Genomic DNA, 25,567 nt, shown 5'->3' on the forward strand with positions numbered 1-25,567 from the left:
TAGTCTAGAATGCTGCTGCCAGATTGCTGATTGGAATAAAAAAAAACACAACAACATATCTCCGGTGTTAGCATCTCTTCATTTGCTTCCAGTCAAATTTAGGATTCAGATTAAGATCTTATTATTTACTTTTAAGGGATTACATAGCATGGCTCCTCCCTATATTACGGATCTCCTTCAGCATCACACGCCTTCTAGACTATTAAGGTCTTCGCAGAATTTACTTTTAATGATCCCCAAGTCCCATCTTAAGTCAAAGGGAGATCGGGCCTTTTCAGTGGTGGCTCCACGGCTTTGGAATAGCCTTCCACTTCATATCAGGTCCTGTATATCAGTCGATGTTTTTAAATCATATTTGAAGACATCTTTTTTCACTTGCTTTTAACTGTGCTTAATGTGGGTTGCTTATTTTATTATGTGTTATTGTATTTTCTACATTATGTGTTTATATGATCCATTTATGCTATAATGTGAAGCACTTTGGTCAGTATGTGTTGTTTTTAAATGTGCTATAGAAATAAAATTGATTGACTGATTGCTGTGATGTGATAACGTGTTTCTGAACTCCATTTGACCACCTCTAAATGTGGTTGAAGTGGGCAAATCTCAAAATGTTTTGGAACCCCTTAACAACTGTACTTTGCATCGTCCCTTTTTATACAGATTGTCCAAAAACAATAATTTTTTCTTTTTTTTTTCCCCCTTTTCTCCCAATTTGGCATGCCCAATTCCCACTACTTAGTAGGTCCTCGTGGTGGCGCGGTTACTCACCTTAATCCGGGTGGCTTCCGCTTCTGAGACCGTCAATCCGCGCATCTTATCATGCTCCTTGTGCATGACAACGCGGAGACTCCTCATGTGGCGGCTCATGCTATTCTCCGCGATCCACGCACAACTTACCACACACCCCATTGAGAGCAAGAACCACTAATCACGACCATGAGGAGGTTACCCCATGTGACTCTGCCCTCCCTAGCAACTGTGCTAATTTGGTTGCATAGGAGACCTGGCTGGAGTCACTCAGCACACCCTGCATTCAAACTCGTGACTCCAGGGGTGGTAGTCAGCATCAATACTCGCTGAGCTACTCAGGCCCTTAGTCAAAAATGCATCTTAATACCAGGTGTAAACGGGGCCATTGAAAGAATAGATTTACAAATCTTTTTTTTTTTTTTTTTTTACAATTAGTGCATTAGTAGGATTGGGTCAAGTGCTCAGGAAAAAGATGCATCTTTAGATAGAAATTCACAAGAATCACTTGGCAGCAACCATTTAAAATACTGTAATTACTAATGATCATACTAGTAATTATCAACACACTTAAGAGAGCCCAATAGCACACACACTCACACACACTTACAAGTGGAGCAAAACATTCCTAATCCAAGTGTGTGTGTGTGTTTGTCCTTTCCTCCCCTGCATGTCCAAAAGAATTTCTCTTTCTCTCTCAGTAACACACACACAGATAAATCAGTGTCTTTAACACTGTAAGCTGGAAAAATTGACTCAACATAAGTTCACCTCTCATAACACGTCTACACTTCTTGTTTCTCGAACAAACATAGTCACATACAGTATACAAAAAGTGCAAAGCACATATACACATAGACACATGCTTTATTTTTCACAGTCTAAATGTTGTACAGCTAGTAACTTTATCTCATTGTTCACTCTCCCCCTGAAGTACACATGGCCGACCGTTGAACCTCATAATTCATAATTTGACTCAATAACGCACAATGCATCGGCACAGAGTCAGCTGACAAAGTCGTTTTTGTGATTAATTCAAAATACAAAATGAACCCTGTGTTACAATCCATTCAGAACTTCCTACTTGGATAAGTACAATGGAACGCTCTTGAATTTGAATGGCTAACTTAGAAACTCGTACAAAAATCTACAGCTCTGTCATGGCGGTACTAAGAGTACATTATGCAGTTTTTGGTAAACAATCACTTACAAACAAGGAAATAAAATGCAAATGTGTGTACAGATGTGTAAAACCATGATCACACCGTAAGTCGGCATGCTTTTTTTGAAAGTTCCAGTACCCTAGGATCGGCAACAGAATGCCGACTCAATGACATGCCCTATCTCCCTTCGGACATATTTGCAACGGCTCCACAACAGTTACTTTCCCTCGTGGCGCGACTTGTAGCACGTTGCGTCAGTTGCAAATAAGACCACAGTTTGATCCCCATTCAAACAAGTTGGTAATCACGTTTGTATAAACAATCACGAGCGTGATAAGGAGGTTGCATTTTTATCCCTAACATTGCATTTTGTGTCTACTAAATGTTCGATTTGGGTTTTGGTTGGTTTGGTTGGTAGATTAAATCAAATTATCATGTCTCTTCACTGAAAACAATTCTCTTTACAACTGGCTTCTGGCAACCTCTCCTGGATATAAATGGATGTCACACTTGTTTTTATGCTCTAAAACACTTACCGCTTTAGCCTCTGGAGGCAGTGTTTTAAAATGTGGTCAACGTATACTGATTTCGGCTAGAGAAAAATCGGCACACACTTGCCGATTTTTATGTGACATCAGGCTGTGTAAAACATAGTAAGGGCCCATTGAGACGGAATGTATTTTTGCGTTAAGTACTTTTAAAAGTTGCAGTTCTTTTTAAGCCCAACTTGGTGTCTAAAAAGGGCAGTGATCCTGTGAGATGCTGAGAAAAAACAGTGAGATGCAGCACAACAATCAAAGGCATCCGTCTGGAGCATGGTTATATAGAAAAACAATGAAAATCTTACACGTGCGAAACAAATGCTAACAGCATAATTTTGTTCTTCTGAACATCATCATCCAAACATTGTACAACAAAACATATTTGGTGGGAAGCAAGAGATAACAAGTAAGGCCATGTTCACAATAATATGTTTTCCTTTAAAAGCACATTGATTTCTACATTTACGCCTCTCATCCACACAGGAAGAGCATTTTTCTCCACCGAAAAACATTTTGTAAGAAAACATCTGGACAAAATGAAACGTCCCACGTTTGCAGCGGTTCTGTGGAATGGATTTTGACCTACAACATGTTTCGAATGTTCTAGTTGAACACAAGTGTTGAAGGGGAGCCCTAGAATGTTCCATATTTCAGGAACATATGCTACATATTTAACTTCAGTCGCGCTACAAAACCAAATCAGACCGCAATGATAAGGGAATAGCGTAACTAATTTTAGAAGAATCCATGAGAATCTGACTTTACACATTTAAGGGAACGTTTAAAAAGTTGTAAATCACTCAAGTAAGTAGTTTTTAATCTGAGCATTTGAGCACAGTGGCATTTGTTTCAGACCCATTTCAGTGGTTTGGAAACATTTCAGGAAAATGTAAGATCTGTGAAGCAATAACTTCAGAGAGAGAGAGAGAGAGAGAGAGAGAGAGAGAGAGAGACTTCCATGCATAAAGCGAAAGTTGAAAAGTTTAAAGGCTCTTTCTGAAATACATTCCTGATCAAAGACATTTTTTGTTCAAAGCTGGAGGGAGACACTGCATGTCTGAGTGTGTGTTTGTGTGTGTGTTTGAGAGAACAGTAAATCTGTTCATTTAATTACTGACAAAATCTTCTGTTCTACAGTGCAGCTCACATCTCTTGATACAAACTGAGATACACACACACGCACACACACAAAAGCATAAGACTAGAAACAATACAAATGACAACTGTAATTTCTGGTCTGAGCTAGACCCGTGTCTAAGGGCGGGATTACATCACATGCTGACAGTTTAATGATACAGTAGGTCAAGCTGAGTGATTGACAGCTCCTCAACCATCACTAGTCAATCAAGTGGGAGGAGCACCCTGTGGATAAATGAGGTCACAGGTACTGCTGTAGGTCTTTATTATGAGCTCAGTTCTTCCACAATTGGAAGTCCACCATTTGACGTTAACAGGACAGTAATGCAGGGCAGGGTTCAAAGGGCAAACGGGTTACAACACAGGTATTCTGACTAGGTGGTGAATATGTTCTCTCCCGCCTCGATGCTCAGTTAAATAGTGCCGATCAAAAGTCTTTAAATATAGTTTTTTGTTTTTCATTAATTATATTAACGGGATAAAAACGTCAGTGTACAGTTGATTAGAAAAATGGTATTTGGTATGCCCGCTTTTAAGGAAATCTGACCTTTTGTACAAAGTTAACATGATCAATATCACAAATTTACATATTTGATTAGAACCAGAAATATTGCAGAATCGTAATTTGTTTTACATTTTAGTCTAACGTTTATTTATTCGATTTTTTTATCCTAAAACTTTGCTTATTTACAGGTTTAAACAGCCTGATCTCATGATATTTACGTGACCTTTTCACTACACGTTTGGCTGCAGTTTCTAAGTGAAATGTCCAGCGGGGGGCGCCAAAACCTAGCGAAATGAGGTTGTAATCGGACGAGGTTTTTAACGTGATTTTTAGATGTTGGTTTTAATGAGCAAAACATACCTCTCTAACCTAAATTTTACCCTAAACCTAACCAATAGTGTCTGAAAAAATACATTTTATGTTTAAGTTTAACAATCCTTACCCTTCACCAACACCTAACCGATAACCGTGTTTTAAAGTACAAATTCAAAATGAAAAGCACATTTTCTGAAGCAACCATGTCATTTTGTGTCGCTTCTATGCCGCTTTCACTTTCGTGCATCTTCGAACCACGGTTGACGAGTCCTAAGTCCAACGCTCTATCAGCATGGAATATGTAGGTGGATCTGTAATACAAGTGTTAAAATGTATCGTTTTTAAAATCATGTGTTAAAGTCTTTTGATATCATAACATAGTGGCTATGCATCCCAATTTGCAGCAAGCTGCGATGCACTGTGTGTTCTGACACCTTTCTATCATGGCCAGCATTAAGTTTTTCAGCAATTTGTGCTACAGTAGCTCTTCTGTGGGATTCGACCAGACGGGCTAGCCTTCACTCTCCATGCGCAACAGTGAGCCTTGGGCACCCATGACCCTGTCGCCGGTTCACCGGTTGTCCTTCCTTGGACCACTTTTGGTAGGTACTAACCACTGAATACTGAAAAACCCCCACAAGACCTGCCGTTTTGAAGATGCTCTGACCAAGTCATCTAGCCATCTCAGTTTGGCCCTTGTCAAACACTTGCCCATTTTTCCTGCTTCCAACACATGAAATTCAAGAACTGACTGTTTACTTGCTGCCTAATATATCACACCCCATGACAGGTGCCATTGTAACGAGATAATAAATGTTATTCATTTCACCTGTCAGTGGTTTTAATGTTGTGGCTGGTCAGTGTATTTAAAAAAAGCTAAAAGCACGGTTACAGTGAGGCACTCACAATGGAAGTGAAAGGGACCAGTACATACATGTTTAAGTATAGCCACAATACCTAAACATTATACGTTAACATCATTTTAGTGTGATAACATACTTTTGAAATAGTGTGTTTTTAATGTTTATGGACTGGCCCCATTTAATTCCATTGTAAGTGCATTACTGTAACTGCAATTTTTGCTTCTTGTTTTTAAATAATCGAGGAACAAGTCAAATTTTTTTAAATTTTTTTTATTAAATCCACATTATTCCACAAAAGCTTTCGATTGAGCTTAACTTGTTTTGAGCCCGAAGAATTCCTTTAAACCAAGTTTCCATTTGCTTTTAAATGAATCCCATTGCTGTGTAGGAGAAACAATTGAAATATGAAAGATGTTTCTTTTGTGAATTTTCTTTCTTATGGGTTCCTCTAAAAGAAAACTTTTTTAATAACAATAAAAAAAAATTAAAAACTGTACTTGCTTTATGAATCAATTTTTCAATTCAACATGTCCCCAAATGACCCCTACGGGAGGTTTAGTCAGATTTATCTCCCTTTTGGGGACAATTATGTCTCAAAACTATAGCTAAGTACACACATATAGATTCTATACTCAAGTGCTTACATGTTCACATTAAACCAGACTTGATTGTCTAATAAAGTGAAAACAACTACTCAGTCAGCAGATTGGGTGTGTGTATGTGTTTGTGGAAAAGCATTGTGATGATTTTTCCACGTTTAACAGCTCACGTTCGATGACTGCATCGCTGGCTAAACTTCAGTGTGTGTTAGATGCTGGAAACGATGACTCATGTGGTGATGTACTGCAATTTAATCATACACACAATTCATGTACAAATGCATCTGATTTCATCAGCACACACAAGCACAAATGTACACTTTGAATGGAGAAGTACACATCCCTGACACACACACACATACACACATACACACACGTTTAAAGCATATAAGAATGATTACACAACTATAATTTCATCAAACCCCAAAACAAAGCAACTCTATGCTAAGATCAAAGCAGGCTGATCCTCCAACAAAACTCCAACAAAAACCATTACAATGAAGTTCTGTGGAGGTACCACGGTACAATGATTGTATCCAACGGTAACACCTTGGTACTTTGATATATACACGAGAAACACCCAAAAAATAAATAAATAAATAAATAAAAAATTGTATTGTCATGCTACAAGTCCAAAAAAAATAGTAATACAATGTCCAAAAAAACAACAACATAGTTTTACCACGGTAAAGTGTGCAAAAAACATGGTACTACCATGGTACATGTTGAGAAAATATTATATTTACTATGGTACAATGTCCCAAAAACATAATATTTAACCATGGTACATATTAATATATATATTAATTAATATTATATATATATGGTACATCATATATATAAACATTGTACTACCATGGCACTTGTCAAAAAAATAAATAATAATAATAATATGGTACAATGTAGAGGAAAAAAAAACATTATATTACCATTGCACAAAAAATAAATTACATTACCATGTTACTTGTCTACAAAAATAAAACATAGTATTTCTATGGTACATGTAAAAAAAATATATATATATATATATATATATATATATATATATATATATATATATATATATATGGTATTACTAGGGTACAAAGTCCAGAAAAACAGAATATTACCATGGTACATATCCATGAAAAAAAAAAATGTATATATATATAATTTTTATATATATATATATATATATATATATATATATATATATATATATATATATATATATATATATATATATATATAGGCAATATACCAGTAGACATGATAAACTGGTAGAAATTTAAGTGCCTGTAAGTGTTTTATAATAATAATAATACTAGTCAACAACATCAGATTGAAATGTGAAATTAGTATTGTGGTAAGGTTGCTTCCCACTTTTTTAATACCACCAATGTATTTATTTATTTTATTTACTCTGACTATGTTTGTCAAGATCCAAATAAAGAGAAAATTATATAAGAGGAAGTAGTTTTCATTTATAAAGTATTTAATTCAATGACTGGATTAAAAAAAATAGGCATTACAATATGGTTATTAATATATAAATTGTATATATATATATATATTCACATTGTTTAAAAAAATGTAACATAGTATTACCATGGTACATGTCCACAAAAATGTAATTACTATGGTCAAATTTCCAAACCCATGGTAAATATCCACAAATAGATATATATTACCATGTTACTTGTCTAAATAAGTAAAATATAGTATTACCATTTTACATTTCCAAAAAATAGGGTATACCCATGATACAATGTCCTAAAAACATGGTATAACTGTGGTACATTTCCTAAAAGAAATATTATTAACACGGTATAATGTCCAAAAACGTTTTTTACCATGCTTCTTGTCAAAATGATACTACTTTTAAAACACCATTAAATTCATAAATCACAAAAATTAACAAAATCATAAATCTTATAACACTTAATCAGAAATATACTCACACAGGCCTACATTAAAGCCAAATAATTACAGGTGATGACTACAATCATGTGTGACATCATTATTATACATATAGTTTTGCCAGATAACAATGACTCTGGAACAAAAGCCTCTCTGTCCTGCAGTCGTGAATGAAGAGTGAGTGTGTGTGTTTAATTCCTTCTGGAGAGAACTGAACGTTTCTGTGGTTTTTGTGGCCAGTTCATAATGTGCTACTGCAAAGAAAGAGAGAGACAGAGAGAAACAGAGACTATTTATATTCTCAGTATGTGGCCAGTGGAAGGAATGTCAGCTTTCCACACGCCGCTCCAGAATCCTAAAGTTCTTCTCGCGTGTCTGGACCTGCAGGGTTCCCTGAACATCTCCTCAATATTCCTGAACATTCAGTTATTAATTGCTCTTTGCCAATTTCACAAAACAGGAATCCAGACAACTGGCAGACAACTTTACAACACAAATTAGCTCGTAAGCATTAGCATTTCCAAGCGTGCATGGTCAAAAGGGAGCGATGATGTCATTCCTTAAACATCTTCTAGTGGATCTACACAATGCAAGGCACAAAGTCTCAAAAACTTGCTGAAATGCATCAAGGGTGTGGGATGTTTATAGTATTTATTAGAACATATTTGAAGTTTAAAATACAGCTATGTGGAGCCCAACTTTGGACCAATTCAATTTCACTATGTGAGGGGCAATAAGCTTGAAGTGATTAATCCCTTCCATGTTAATCAAAGTTTTCTTCCTAACCAGCTACAACCCCAATAATAACACAGACATTCTTTATTTGATTTCAAATTTTGTTGCGTTGTGAAATCCCATTGGACCAACTTCCCAGTCTACATAGCTGAAAATTACACATCAAATATGTTCTGATGGGCTGTGTATAGTTATGAGAATCTATGTAAGGCTAACAGACACACACACACACACACAACACACACACACACACACACACACACACACACACACACACAAACACACAAAAGACAGTCAAGCATGTAACATTTAGCATCCTGCTCAAATGAACCATTACAGCACCAACAGCTGCCCTCCTCATCCACAGGATAATAAAAACCTTTTGAAAGCTCAAAGAGTCTTTGAAAGATTAAGTGTAGCATTTTGGCAGGAACTTTGTCTACCATGCTACATTTTTGTAAAGAAACTGAAATATCAGCCTCATTCTGGGTGTCAGTGTTCGGATGAATGCACAAATCATCTGTGATATGAACTCGTGTGGTATTTTTGAAGACTGCAAATGTAGTCTCTTTGACCATGAGATGGAGAGATACACCAGCAGTTACTGCTGTAAACCATAAAACAGACTAAAACGCAGAGGAGGAACACACATTGGTCATAACCCTTGGCATACCCACAATGCCTTGTTTCAGGGTCATGAATGTGGCATTGAGGTTACCACACACACATCACTTTAGTGCATGCCTAACAAGTGTTTAGTTCATGAATGAATCAGTGTTTTAAATGAATCGTTCTTGTTCACTTCTGTTTTTTATCGAACCATTTGAATCACTGATTCAATGACACAATTACTCATAACACATAAAAGACGCTCATTTGTCACCACCTACTGGCATGAAGATGTAATCTGGTGAAATGCTGACTGAATGAATCACTTTGGTGAATGGATTCAAAAGACTCAACTAAGTGAATCAAAATCCCTACCATTGCCACTTGACAGGTGCTGGCGCCCTCTGGTTTAAGCTGTTAGAGCAACACCTGAAATTCAATGATAAAGCAAAAACCTAACCAGGGCAAAACAACAAGCAATTTTCCTGTCAAGTCCACACTGAAAACAAAATTACAGCCTATCAGAACAGTGTGGACACTCTCTCGCAAGGCATAAAACTAAGAACACATGCTGAACCTTGTATTTCATTGACTTCTGTGATACTACTTGAGACAGCATCCTTTTTATAGGTTTCCTTGTGGAACTTGAAGGATTTTACATACAATTTCTGACAGCAATTAGCAGCCGCCTCTGAATTTCCAGCACAATGGCAAAATAAATTATATTTTACCTGTGTTGAAGGCTTGCAGTCTGAATTGAATATGATAAAGTACGATTTTTAAAAGGATAAAAATAGCGTGAAACATTGCCAAAAACAAGACGTAATTTTAAAGTTTTTTGTTCACAGACTGCACTCAAAAACATGCAACATATCTATTGTGATTCGATTCACAAACAAATGACTCTTATGAGCTTATGGTTCATTAAATCCAAATGATTCACCTTCTCGTGAGTTATCAGTTTGAATCAGTCACTGAATCAGTCAGGGTTGCGTATTCCGTCAACGACGTAACTCACTGCTTAACCACCCGAACAGTTGTAACTACGTCGCACATCCATCTTTTGAACCATGTTGGTTCAACAGTATAGATCTGTCATTAATGACATTATGCAGAGGGTGGAGTAATAACTTCCATAAATATTAAATTATAATAGCACATTTACACGTACACCATAAAGCCGTATATTGCGAGAAAGATTCTGAAGACACGAAAGCGACATGCACTGTGTAATGCGACAGATGCATTGCGCTGCAATAGTGGGGTTTCCGGGCCTGGTTAACTCAGTGGTAAAATACGCTGGCTACCACCCCTGGAGTTCGCTAGTTCGCTAGTTTGAATCCCAGGGTGTGCTGAGTGACTCCAGCCAGGTCTCGTAAGCAACCAAATTGGCCCGGTTGCTAGGGAGGGTAGAGTCACATGGGGTAACCTTCTCGTGGTCGCTATAATGTGGTTTGTTCTCGGTGGGGCGGGTGGTGAATTGAGCATGGTTGCCGCGGTGGATGGCGTGAAGCCTCCACACACGCTATGTCTCCGTGGCAACGCGCTCAACAAGCCACGTGATAAGATGCGCGGGTTGACTGTCTCAGACGCGGAGGCAACTGGGATTCGTCCTCCACCACCCAGACTGAGGCGAATCACTATGCGACCACGAGGACTTAGAGCGCATTGGGAATTGGGCATTCCAAATTGGGAGAAAAAGGGGAAAAATCCCCCCCCCAAAAAAAAAATAATAATAGTGGGGTTTCCCTCTACATTAGACTTTGGTGTTCACCTGATGCACTTGAGCATATATGCATGTGCACACTTCAAAAACATATAAACGCCACTTATGCATTAACATAAGCACATTAAAGCAGTGTTCTCCGACAGAAACCGTGTGTGATAAAGCTCTCTCTTAACAGCCTTTAATCTCTTAAACGGCTGCACTCGCGTTTACATGACATTTCAGAACGCCGCTTTCTGCAAAATCCCAGAATAAATCGCTTACTTAAATGCATTTGAACGTGGTCAAAATAAAAGATATAGAAGCCTCAGCAAAGTCACATTTTTGTTAATTTGTCACAAATTAGTTTTGACATATTTGTCACATTTTTGAGAAACAGATCAATATTTAAGTCCTTTTTTGCTATCACTCTGCACTTTCACTTTTACTTTTATATTCTTCTTCTTTTGTTTTTGGTGATTCACATTCTTCGTGCATATCACCCCCTACTGGGCAGGGAGGAGAACTTATGGTAAAAACGGACTTAAATTTGGATCTGTTTCTAACCCACACCTATCATATCGCTTCAGAAGACATGGATTTAACCACTGGAGTCGTATGGATTACTTTTATGCTGCCTTTATGTGCTTTTTGGAGCTAAACATTTTTAGCTCCCATTCTCTTGCATTGTATGAACCTACAGAACTGAAATATTCTTAATATAATATAATTTATTTTGCCATTGTGCTGGAAATCGCTGTCGGAAATTTTATGTAAAATCCTTCAAGTTCCACAAGGAAACCTATAAAAAGGATGCCGTCTCAAGTAGTATCACAGAAGTCAATGAAATAAAAGGTACAGCATGTGTCCTTAGTTTTACTTCTGGGATGTCACGAGGGTGAGTAAATGACGAGAGAATTTTCATTTTTGGGGTGAACTAACCCTTTAATTTTTAATTATTTTTATTAATACCAACATAATATTAGGCTAAATATAGTGGTATAAATTAACATTGTATAAATATAAATAACTAAAAAAATGCAACAAAAACAAAACAAAAAAAAAGTTAGCAAGATTTACCCTGCTAAATTAAGGCAGAAATTCTTCATCACAGTCTGTAAAATGGGTCCATTTAGTAGGAAATACTGATATCTGGAGTGGGACTACTTGGCATGACAATGAAGAAATAGAAATCAAGCAATGTAGTTTGCATTTAGATGGTTAGGATAGAAACGGGATTAACATGGAAGACCTTTTATCGTTTGTCGCTTCATCGCGTCTCGTCTGGTTAGGACAAGGTGTTACAGCGCTGCAATCTCACAATCACATCCACATGAATAAACACACAGGTGAACATGCATTTATATGCTTAAACCTGTAGGAAACTGACTGTAAAGATCAGGTATGTTGGTATGTGTGAATATACCTGCTTTGAGAGCGAGATACATACACACACACACACACACACACACAAACATAAACACACACAACCCAAGCCGTTCCCACACCAAATCAGCGTTTTGTGATTGGTGTGTAATCCAGATCACGTCTTTCAAGCTACGCGTTTTTCGTACAGAAACTCACTTGCATTTCTCTGCGAGAAACATGTGTTTTCTTCTCTCTTAATGAAACGGTATTTTATTCCTCTGCTGTTCCACAGCGAGGGGAGGAAAAACATCTGGAATACATTTTTCCTTTTTTCTCCTCTCTTTTTCCCTTCTATTTCTCTGGGATCAGCAGACAGCACAATAACGGCTATAGCTTCCAGATGTGAGAACACAAGCTCTCTCTCTCTCCATCTATATCTCTTTGCATCCTCTAAAATGCCAAATATTAAAAGAAATCCATCAATGCTGCTCCATCTGTGGCTATTCATTCCAAACACACACATATCCCATGATGCAGGGTCCTCTGGATTTGCTCTAGTCATGTTGACACTGATACAGCGGCACTAGTACAGGTATGTAGGGAATGTTATTCTAGAGGAAGTGAGTGCACATGTGTGTGAGGTTTGTGACAGGTCAGGGGAACCTTAGTCAATTGCAGGGGTGCTTAGAACTTGAGAGAGCCCAGACACACACACACACACACACACACACACACACACATACACACACACACACAAACTTATACAAACTCCAACCCCCCAATTAATCACAACAAAGCCTTAGCAAAGCCCAAACATGGCATCTGTCTAAAAGCGCAGTGAAAGACTCCATTCATACTGAACAGAGCAGACAGAAACGCTATACTCGAAAACGTTCAAACTCTGGGAACCAGAGACACATACACACGCGCACACATGCATGGAAGAAAACAATGCAGTGAATGTGAGCAGCAGGGGGTGGTGGGCTGTATCAGGACCAAGTGTAATCCGAAAGAATAACAGCACTTCTGCCCACCTTTACGAAACCAATTCAATTACATGTTTACATTTTTGTCGACACTGTGAGTAGTGCTTGTCCATGCAACATGTGCTGTCATGGTGCTAGGGTGTTGTGGGTGGTTGCCAAGGTGTTGCTACGTAGTTGCAAGACTGCAATGTTAGGGAGTAACTAAATAAAAGTTGTGAACACAGTAATGGAGCCGAGGGAGTAATCAAACAAGCTCACCTAAACCATCCTCTCCATCTCATATGTAGCACTGGGAAATCCAAATCATTTAAGTGAATCGGTTCTTTTGGAAAGTTTATGTAAATTAACCGGTTACAATAAACAATTGACTTACTGTTTATTTAGCGTTGGGAACTCCAATTAATTTCAGTGAGTTGGTTCAATTGGACATGAACAAGTTCACATAAATGATTCACAGATTCGCTTGAGCCCCGTGCAGCCCTATAAAGGGACTTTGCCAGAAGTAAATGTGTTCTTTTTTGAAGCAAGTCATGCTGTTAATTCCTGCTGTTTTTCACTGTAACTCGATTCAGTTATTAAAAATAGGGTGGTTTCAAGTTTTATTAGTTCATATTTAGCATAAAAGCATGTTCAATTTCATGTTATCACCCTAATTATTAAATGTCACCCTATAACTATCAGGTGATATGATTTAATTCTGCAATTCAGAACTTATGATCGAACAATCTAATGTAATTATCTGATTGCTACACTGTAAACCCTAATGTTGTTATTACTGGAAAAATCAAGTTGTCTTAACTAAACATTACTTGAAATATCAATTTTTGGGCTCATCACTCAAATATCTAAGTTCCTTGAATTAATTTTTCTTAAAAATCCATAGACTTAAGATTTTTAGTGTTAATAACTCAAACTATGGAGTACAAAATTGTGGCTATGGGGAATACCCACAATGCCTTGAATTATTTAATTATGTTTCCTTGGTCAAACCACACCTGGAGTCGCAAGTTCAAATCCAGGGCATGCTGAGTGACTCCAGTCAGGCTTCCTAAGCAACCAATTGGCCCGGTTGCTAGGGTGGGTAGAGTCACATTTTGTTAACCTCCTCGTGGTCGCTATAATGTGGTTCTCGCTCTCAGTTGGCCATGTGGTGAGTTGTGCGTGGATGCCGTGGAGAATAGCGTGAAGCCTCCACACGCACTAGGTCTCCAGGGAAACGCGCTCAACGAGCAATGTGATAACATGCGTGGACTGACTGTCTCAGATGTGGAGGCAACTGAGATACGTCCTCCGCCACCCGGATTGAGGCGAGTCACTACACCACCATGAGGACTTAGAGTGCATTGGGAATTGGGCATTCCAAATTGGGGAGAAAATGGGAGAAGACAAAAAAAAGAATTCATAGAGGTTTTAGCTTTTGTTTAGTATTATTTATGTTGTTTTGTTGCAAACGGTTGTTTTGTGTGATGACACCGTTAGGGTGATCTGTGTCCCCTTTGGTCAAGTTGGACCGTGTTAACACAATCTCAGTGCTCCTTGTGCATGTGCAACTGATATACATTACAATAACATATATTGTATATATGCATTTCTGTGGAGAAATAAATTGAATTAATGATTGACCCTAGAATAATTTATGATCTTCATTATTTTAGATGTGTTCCTGTATGACCTAAGTTTGAGTCCATTCAATTACAATTATTAAGTTGAAACAACAACATTTAAATAGCAAATCTGGGTTAAGTTTACTTGCATCTACTTAAATAGTTAAGTTAATTCAATATAAACACTAAGTTAAGTGAACTTTATTTCACAAGCTTTGGAGACAGCATTACTCAGATCGATTGAGGGAACAAGTTTACTCAAGGTGATTTCACACTTGGTTCGATTGCTTTGACCGAACCAGAGTTCGTTTCCTCCCCCCTCCCCCTGCCTCCGCTGGTCTCTGTTCACATCATATTTTTGGGTTCGAACCGTGGTCCGATTACGTCATCAATGTGAGTACAAGCGGCAGCTTTTTACTACTGTAACTAGGCAACAACTCAAGAAGACATCAGCTTCGCTAAGTTATTGAAGTATTCAACTCTTTGGATTTACCACCAAAATTTTACATGCACAAAAACGACAATTATGTTTGTCTGCTACAGATACATTGAATGTGAAATGATGTGAAGAATATTAGCTTTTGTCTGCTGTGAGCCAGCGGATGCATTGAAGAATGTGAGCTGCTCTCTGAAGGTTATTTATTTGGACACAAGCTGGTATGAGAAATTCATTAAACCATAATAATTGTGATCGGGAGCCTGCAAAGACGCAAATTATACGTCATCGATAAGGGTTCACTTACGCGACTTGGTACGATTGCTTTAATACTAGCAACGAACCGCACCAGAGTTCACATGAACCGTACCCCAGACCACCTTTTCAAGTGGACTCGGGTGCGGTTTGCGGGTGCGCACCCGAGTTTGGAAAACAGCGTTCACACCACCCAAACGAACCAAACTTTGACGTCATTCGAACTCGGGTGCGCACCAAAAGTGCTAGAGTGAAAGCACCCTCAATCACTTGAGTACAGTCAACTTATTAGGGTTTTCAGTGTATACAATTACAAATATTTTATTTTTTTAACTAGCTTCAATGTAGTTAGCTGCTTTTTCTTAGTAACTTGTAGTGTAGCTAACTTTTTAAAAACAGAGCAGCTTCACTGTAGTTTAAATACCCTCCTTTAAATTATGAGCAGCTTGTAGCTTGGGAAGCTACAGATTCAAAGTACACAAGGGTGTTCTGGGTGGTTGCCTGGGTGTTGTTATGCAGTTGCTAAGGTGTTGCAAATGGTTGTTAGTATATAGCTATGCATGCGGTAACTAGGGTGCTACGGTGCTGCTTACTAGTCAAAAGAGCCCACTTTTATATTCTGTTCCCATTTGCAACAAACTCCTCAAGTTAAGAAAACCTTTCATTACAGTTGAATGGTTTTTGTCTAAGAATTTTCTTAACTAAAGGTATTTCTTTCAACCAGCCACTAGTCCCTAAATATGGCTCAGGAAAATCTTTAGCTCACTTAGAAAATGAAGAGCAAATTTACGTAACAACACAATAGTGTGTGATGCAAGTCAAGTCCCCCACACTAGCACACACACACACAGAATTTTGCTGCAATGGTTCTGAAGTGTGATTGATTCAATTTTTTAACTCAGTAAGTCACTTTTCACATACAAACAGTGTGATATGAATCCCACTTTCATATAGTTTGTCTCTCTCTGCTCAAAGTGATGTGTTTTCCAGACGCAAAGTCTCAGGAAGGGCACTGTAAACCTCTAGGGTGGTCATAATCTGAAGGTCACCGCCTACAGTATGTCACCTTTAACCTCTGCTCCACTGACCTCATCTCCTGTAGGTCTGCTGTCATTAGCTACTATAACTCACCTTCCCTTGCTTCCTCGTTTTTTTTTTTGTTTTTTTTTTTGCTGCCTTTAACAAGGTCCTAAACTTCTCAACCTCCTTCCTCGAATCGATTCATTCCAATGATTCACTTCTTTAAAAAAAAAAACATTCACTGATTCATGCGATATGCATGAAAAAAATAACACACACCCACACACATAGTCCTGAACACTTCTCAGCATCCTTTCTTGCTAGACGATTCATTTCAGCTATTCGGTTAATTCTGATAATTTGTTTCAATGAACCAAATCAAAATAGAATAATTTCAGACATCACTTAAAGGGATAATTGACCCCAAAATTAAAATACTTCCCTCATTTACTCACCCTCATGTTTTTTGTCTCAAAAAAAGAGACAAAAAGGAAAGTTAGTCAGAATGCTAGCCTCAGTCACCATTCACTTCCATTGCATCTTATTTTGTCCATACAGTGAAAGTGAATGGTGACTGAGGCTGACATTCTGCCTAACATCTCCTTTTGTGTTGCATGGAAGAAAAACAATCATACAGATTTGGAAAGGGTGGTTAAATAATGACAGATTTTTTATTTTGGGTGGACTAACCCTTAAATACGGTGAAATAAATATTTTGTTTATTACTGCTGTTTTTTTGTTTTTTTCAGTTAAAAATCGTGATAACTATTGAATTATGTATGCTTTTCACCTTTTTACTCCCAAAGTGGTTTAGAAAAGCTTTGTGAATCGATTAGATTGAATAATTAAAAACAACTGGTTAAAAAGTATGTTTTAGGCCTTTTTGCAAATCAGACATCACATCAATTCTTACAAGAACAACACCGTTTCTGCAACAATGCAGAACTGCAGAAATAATCCACAGTTATTTTAGCAACTGCACTGAACTTTATGTGTGTTTTAACACAACACACATGTTGGTCAGGGTTTGGTCCTCTAGTCTGAAAGAGGCAATATCTCGATTTTATAGTGTGTGAACTGAACCCTTTAAGGTTTTTGAACTATCACCCTCCCAAATGTGGGTTTAGATTGAATAGAGACATGAAACACTTTCAATTATATAACAATGCAGCTCTTAAAAACACACTATAAACTTCAAACCGCACAAACCAAAAGTGAAAAAAATCTTTAGGTCTCGACTGGGCCACAGAAAAAGTGTTGTCTAATGCAGTACAAAATGTACAACATTACTGTCTTGTAGGGTTGCGCGGTTGGTACTAACGAAATATCGCGATACCAAAAAAATTTAAATGGTATGATATCATCTTGTTGCTAATTTTGGTACCATATTACAGTATGCTGTAATTAGCTAAATGATATGAGATGTGACAGTTTTAAGATGAAATCAATGACAATTTGAAAAGAAAAGAAAAAACCTCTGGATATGAAGGATTTAATTTAATAAAATATTATACAGTCACATGCGCTGCAAGCTACAGAGTGAACAAGAGGTGCCGCTCTGCTCTGTTGTATGATTCCCACACACACACACACACACACAGCTGGTGCTAAATTTTCATGCAGTGTGTTTACAGCATAAACGGCTGTTAACACTTAAATGCAGCTCTGAAATTTCAGCTCAAGAGTCGCAACAGGAGTATCCCAGTCAGTGTTGCCAACTTGTTTCAATGGAAAGTAGCAAAGCCTGCTCGGAAAGTCGCTAAATGTCGCTAGATGACATCATACGCTAATTAGCATATTCGTGATGTCATCGCGTCTCATTTGAATTTTGCGTAGTGTCCGCCCTTTACATGTGTTTGCTTCTCTGTGCTTACAATACATACTGTAATACCCTATTAATTCCCAATATCTATCAATCACTCAGAGAGAAAGTTAGAAGCGACAGCAACTTATCTTTTCTCTCACACAGCGCTCAGCCATAACAAACCACTATGTGCATATTTACCAAAAAAAACTATGTGCATGTTTACAAAAAACAAAAAACAATACAGATTCGTGATTGGTCCTTGACAACGCTGTTTGCACATGCGCAGCTCATTCACGTCTATGTCAGCTGCCGTGCGGTCAACTGATTGTGCTGCTTCACCTCTCTCTCTGTCAGTCTCACTGAACAGAGTAGACACAGAGAGAGGTGTGCCTCCGAGTCCGGGCAGGAAAGCAAGACCACGCGCTCGCGGGGCAGTACTGGCAACTTTCTTCTATGGAAGGTAGCTAAGGTTTGTCCAAAAAGTCGCTAGATTTGTCGCTAGGCGCTTTTTTGAATAAAGGGGTCTGAAAAGTCACTAAATCTAGCGACATAAAGTCGCTAAATCTAGTCGCTAAGTTGGCAACACTGATCCCAGCATTAATGGGAAGCTTGATATAACTAACCCGTCAAAAACAGAAAAAACTCAAAGGTCTGTCAAAATAAAAGTCCCACTTAAATGAAAGCTCAATTCAAATGGATGCGTGAAATTGAAGACAGAAAAATATAACTACTGTATAAAAACTGAATATTCAAAAATTAACAATAATACTCATAATAACAATTCTATAATATTAAATGGTTGTTTTACTATTATTATTATTATCAGTAAGCAAGATCACAAATGCAAGTGTTTTATCAGTATGTTGTAATTCAGCCATAGCAGTCTTGTGCCACAGAGTAATCAGTGGTAATTTTTTGTATTCATGTTTTCATTAATACTGTGAAACTAGCTCTGTTGTGCAGCATTTTAATTTACCACAAATAAAATTGCATTCATATATATATATATATATATATATATATATATATATATATATATATATATATATATATACAATTTTTTTACTATTATTATTAAAGCTGTATGTATCAATCTGATTAAACACCATTTGATCATAACATTTAATTAAAACATTTAACAAATTCTAATGGAAAACGCATAATTAAGACTTGTGAGATCTGTGAGACTTTATGCAGTTCTTTTAATCAAGTCATTTTCTGTGTAATTTCATCAAAATTCTGAGGCTTTTTATTTGTTGATTATAGTATCGATCTATTATCGATACGAGGTACCTGGGCTGGTATCGTACCGAAGCCAAAATTTTGGTATCGGAGCAACCCTACTGTCCTGTGATCCAAAAGTTGGACCTCCTACATGTTGATGGCAAGAACAGGACTGAGCGCTGGTCTGGTTTTACGCAACACCCACAAATTTGTAACTGCTGACATTGTTACTATTAGACTAGCATTAGAATCTATACTAAACTTGTGACATATCTTCTGACTGCAGTTTATAAGTATTACTGAGTATTCTGAGTTTAAGTTTCCGTGTTAATCATTCGTAAAACCATTCTTATGTAAATTGTTGCACTGAACTGAATGAAATAAATTACGTTCAGTAAAAAGAGTTTTATGCATGAATTTCAAAGAAATTAGTTTTGCTTGTGTTTCATGAATAAGGCCTACTGGGTCTGAATCCCAATCCATCGCAAGCCAGTCTTCACGTGTACTGAAGCACAAATTTTTGCAGGCAAAAATTAGCCTAAAAACATGCATACTTGAAAAATACCACACCAGAGAACCATCACAAACTTATCTTCTCTTCATGCACAAATGTTTATGGGCAATATGAACCTAAAAAACATGTCGCACCAGAGAACCATCACAAACCAATCTTCATGTGTAGCTTAAAGGTTTGTGGGCAATATTAGCCTAAAAAACATGTGTACTTGGAAAAATATCACACCAGAGAACCAGAGAAATAGTAGTATGCCACCTGTGTACCTTGACTCAATATTTTGAACATATTATGATTTGGGACACACTAATCTTAATCTTGCATACTATATAAAAAGAATAGTATGCGAACAGATGCATACTTCAAAAATCCATTGTAAAAAGTATGCTATCCAGGTACCACTGATATATATTTGTCAATCTACCATGATTTGAGACTTACTCATCTTAATCTTGCATACTATATAGTAGGGATAGTATGCGAATTGGAATACAACATGAATCTAATTGGGAGGGAAACCCTTCATCCCCTTCCTGTTGGAACTGGACAGGTACTTTTAATAGCCAAAGGGAGACACCACTTCTGTTAATGGGAGCTACGGTGCCAAAGGCAACACAAATGTGATTTCTGTATGACTTCAATATTCCTCTTTCTCAAGGAAACATCTCTGAATCAAACTCTAAATGGAAAGCAATTAGACAAAGACAGACAGCTTGTTCTCATTATATGTTTGAAAGGCTCCAAGGGTGTGAAAGTTTTCTCCTCTGTGGGGTTTAAGTATGTCCAACACACAACAAGAGTAACCAAAAACAGAGAAAACACACGCGGGCCATAAACAATTGTTGCAACATGCCATTTGTTGAAAAGAATCCATTTACTCCCAAAAGTGCAACACACCCAACAGCCTGAATGAGCATGGCTGGTCCACCAAGAGTGTTCGTAAAACAACAAAAAAAAGCATTTGTGTGTAATAATGCGGAATAACCCTGCATCCCCATCGGCCATTTTTACTTTACAAGCTTTTGTCTACTATGACGCAACAGCACCGCTGTAATCAGTGCTGCCTGTATCCCATAATGCACTGCTCAGATCAGTTATGCCCCACCGACTGCATTACATCATTTTGAGACCACACATTCTGGAAACATTGGTTTATCTGACTTGGTTTATCCTTGAAAAGGATCTTTTTTCCATCTTTTTTTTCCCAAGGAGCTTTCAGTATTGAAGTGCACTACTTAGTGCTCACAGCAGTATTAGGACAGAGCCCACAGCATTCCGTTTGAGTTATTGTGAAACTAAATAACTAAACCAATGTGACTCTAATGAACATTATTCTTGCAAAGTTCACTCTAATGAGCTTAGTAACAGATGTTACAAATATTTCAAACATCATTAAAGTAAATGAATCACTCCAAACAATTCAACCTTGACTCGTAAGCAAAAGTATCAGTACATGTTAATGAGATACTCTATAACTCTTCAAGACTTGGCAGATTAAAAGAATATTTTGGAATCAATACAAGTGAAGCTCAATTAAAAGCATTTGTGGCATAATGTTGATTTCCACAATATGCACCGTTTCAAAAGTACAGCCACAAGATTATGCGTGCTAACATGATTTTAGTGTAATAAAATCTGTGTAAATTGATATGCAATGTAACAACTTTGTTGCCATGACAACAAACCCAGTAATCCTTGTTTTGCATATAACTGTACACATATACAGTTAGTTAGCAATTTTATCACACTAAAATCATGTTAACATGTATAATGTTTATTATGAAATTATGTGTATTTTAGTGTTTATGGAATGGCCCCCTTCACTTCCATTGTACAGTAAGTGCCTTACTATAACCGCTTTTTTATTCTTTCTTTTTTTTTTTGTAATAAATGAGGAGCAAGTCAAAATTATTTTGTGGTAAGCAAGATTATGCCACAAATGCTGTCGATCGAGCATAACTTGTACTGAACCCAGAATATCCCTTTAACAAAATATGTTCTTCAATGGTTCTTTCATTTTTAATCAAGAACAATTTTTCACTGTATATGTTTCTTTGGAGATTAAAAAAAGGTTTATTATAAATAGGTTCTTTAAAACACCAGTACAGAGACGGTTTCTCAAGAACTAGAGAATGGCACTTTGTTTTTTGCTATTTTGAGTGTATCTGCAAAAAGAAATTTCTGCCAAACAACTAGATGAGCAAGTTCTTGAGGGGGCCTGGGTAGCTCAGCGAGTATGACCTCCTCATGGTCGCTATAATGTGTGGTTTTCGCTCTCGGTGGGGTGCGTGGCGAGTTGTGCGTGGATGCCGCGGAGAATGACGTGGGCCTCCACACGCGCTACGTCTCCGCGGTAACGCGCTCAACAAGCCACGTGATAAAATGCGCGGACTGACGTCTCAGAGGCAACTGAGATTCGTCCTCCGCCACCCGGATTGAGGCGAGTCACTATGCCACCACGAGGACTTAGAGCACATTGGGAATTGGGCATTCCAAATTGGGGAGAAAATCCAAAAAAAAAAAAAAAGATGAGCAAGTTCTTGAAAACTTCTTGAACCAGAAAGCTCTTGTTTTAATTAAAACAGCTACAGTAAATAATTCCATCACAGTAATGAGCAGCCAAGCAGCCATGAACAGACATGAAGCTAATCACACATACAGAGCAGAATTTCCACCCTCCCTCCAGTCTGGGGGGGAGAGAGAGAGAGAGAGAGAGAGAGAGAGAGAGAGGGGTATACTCTCCAGGACAGGCTGGAGAAACGAGGAAGATGAGAATGAGATATCATATCCTGTCTGCTTTGGCTTCGTCATTACTGTACAAACCATAGACTCACATACAGCACTATTAAACTTCACACAATCAAATCTGTGCCTGAAACATGGAGCCTTATAGTGACGGAACACAAAATCCAGATGTCACACAAATGGTATACAAAAACACCTTAGAAAAATGATTTTTATTTGCTTAGCAGTATGCATTTTTGCATGCAAAAAGAGATGCAAAAACTCACTTGAGGTTTAATAAATGTCAAATTGCAGATCAGTTTGGAATGCATGTGATTTGATAGATGCATTACCTTTGCTACAAAAATAACTGTTCTACACAGTCTACTGGGACATTCCTTTAATTTACAGCTGCTTTGCAAGATAATTACTTGTATCACCTCAAGCATCTCTGTTCTACACGAGATGTGCAGCGACTCCATCCAGACCCACTGATGTTCATTGAAAACCAACTACCAAGAGCCAAGACATTTCACAGAGAGGAATTTCCATTTGTATAGCATTTATTTACATTGATGTATTATTTCATCTGTCATTTGCCAAACAAATGGGACTTGATAGAGGAGAGCTAGTTTGATGGGTGCACTTTTATGAGCCTATGGAAAAATGAACATAACTCTCTCTCTCTCCTTGTGTGTTTCTCATCTCAGAGTTCTGCATACTTTTCCAATTAAGTTCCCCACTCAGCGCGCCTCCTGCAGAAAAACGACTTTCTGCCAGATCTCCTAAAAAGACCATCATGAAACATCTCAAAAGTCTACAATTCCAGCCTTGAGATATTAAGCCTGGTGTTCTCACATTTCACACACTGCATTGATCACAGATCATCTCTTAAAATTAAACGTTCCAATAGCAACCGAAAGTGGTCCTGATGCCATTGCTCCCCAAAGAACTTTTGACTCTAGTTTTTTATTCTATGTTCTGGTGCTCTAAAGGACCTAGAAACCAAAGTGCTGATCTGAAGAAGCTACAATGTAGCATCAAGAATTTGCAACTCTCAAAATAACCATACAGCCTACTCAAGAACCCTGTGTGAAGAAGGTTCTTTGAGGAACTCAACATCTGCGAAGAACTATTGAAGAACCTTGATTTTAAGAGTCTACATCCCATTGCTTCAAAACTTGGAATCCAGATTTTTATTATTTTCTTTATTTACCATTTGCATAAAAATTGTTGAGGATGCACCAATGGGTTCCAACAATAGATGGTGCATTACTATGATTTCATCATATCCAACTCATGCAGCTGTTGATTTCCTTCGCTTTGCTTTAGACACTCCTAAAAATGCATTGAAACCGTTATTCGCTGCTTGTCTAACGCTATCCCTCGATTCGGTATGCAAAACAATAGTCACGACCAGTCCCGTACGGAACTTCGGGGGCGTCCGTACTTGAAAATCCCACTCCAGGCCCCCCTCACCCCCTTCCTCCGGTCATCCCAGTCCCGGGACACCGGGTAGACCGTGGAACTCATTCGCGAAAAATAACCGCAGCCAAAAGAATATACATAGTAATAATTTTGCGAACAGCTGATTGCCGCTTACCTGTGCTGGCTTGGGAGGTGAAAAAGAATATTAGGAGTAGCGACAGCCGCACCTCCTTAAACCTCCGCTTTACTTTCCATCTGATAGGTGTATCCATGACCACCTGCGCCCGTCCACACAAAGCGTGGATCGATAAAAGAGTCTGATATGTTTATGTCAACTGCCTTATATCAGGACAGAACCAGTAACCCAAAAGTCCTGGAGAAAGAAAGCATGAGAGAGATGGGAGCTGAGGAAACGAAGCCTCTCATGCAGCCATAAGTTCATAAAGTCCTGCAGGAAAGTTCAGTTGGATGGATAGATGGATGGGGCACCCTCTATCCCGTCTTTTCCCTTTCTGTTCTTTCCTTTCCTTCACAGCGCTGGTTCTCTCTCTCTCTTCCAGCTGCAGCGGTGCCCCCGTCACTGAAACTACGCTGAGCCAAAACTGGGAAAAAACTTAATTCACAAGGGCTGTCAGTCACGAGGCGGGCAGCCAATCAGAGGGGAGCCCCCAAAATATGCGGTCTCTGATTGGTTGGAGCTACAAGGAGGAGGGTTTACAGTGTGTGTGTGTGTGTGTGTGTGTGTGTGTGTGTGTGTGTGTGTGTGTGTGTGTGTGTGTGTGTGTGTGTGTTTTTGACGCTTTTTCTTTTTTGTTCGCAAGTTTTGAGCGCATTGCTGATTGCCTTTTTTATTTTTATATACATATTTGACATTTTATCAGATTTTTTCTCAAAGAGCGAGCAAACTGAAAAGATCAAACAGTTAAAGTCATAGTTCACTAAAAAAAAAAATGAAAATTCTGTCATCATTTACTCAGCCTCACCTCGTTCCAAACCTGTTTGATTTTTTTATTTTTTTTTATTGTATTTTTTATTTCCATGGAACAAAAAATATATTTTTTTGCGTTCCACGGAAGACGATTAAAAGCATTTAAGTGTGAGTAAATGATGACAGAATTTTCATTTTTGGGTGAACTATCCCTTTAAGAGACATTTGATGGAGCGTTTCAATGTAATGTCCCAAACATTGCAGCGACTTAAAGTTTGTTGATTAATTAGTTGCTGAATTAATTTGCTCAGTTTCGTAAAGGCACAGTTACACGTCTTTTTTAAAAAATATATTTCATATAAAATTTGCCTAAAGTTTTAAGTTCTTACAAATGTTCTTACAAATCTATTAAATAACCTTACTTAAAAAAAGCATGTAAACCAATTGCCTT

General features: G+C 37.8%; 1 protein-coding gene across 2 annotated transcripts in view; it reads right to left on the reverse strand.

Annotated features, from left to right (window-relative positions):
- LOC127430972 (collagen alpha-1(V) chain-like) overlaps nt 1-24,759 on the reverse strand; it is a 146,168-nt gene extending 121,409 nt beyond the window's left edge. For both annotated transcript variants that reach the window (XM_051681104.1, XM_051681103.1), the window contains exon 1: nt 24,364-24,759. In XM_051681104.1, coding sequence (XP_051537064.1) covers nt 24,364-24,460 — 97 coding nt within the window. In that variant the 5' untranslated portion in view covers nt 24,461-24,759. The remainder of the gene's footprint in view (nt 1-24,363) is intronic.
- Nucleotides 24,760-25,567: the final 808 nt, after the last annotated feature.

The sequence above is a fragment of the Myxocyprinus asiaticus genome, chromosome 40 (genome assembly GCF_019703515.2).
Source record: "Myxocyprinus asiaticus isolate MX2 ecotype Aquarium Trade chromosome 40, UBuf_Myxa_2, whole genome shotgun sequence".
In the NCBI taxonomy this organism is placed as follows: domain Eukaryota; kingdom Metazoa; phylum Chordata; class Actinopteri; order Cypriniformes; family Catostomidae; genus Myxocyprinus; species Myxocyprinus asiaticus.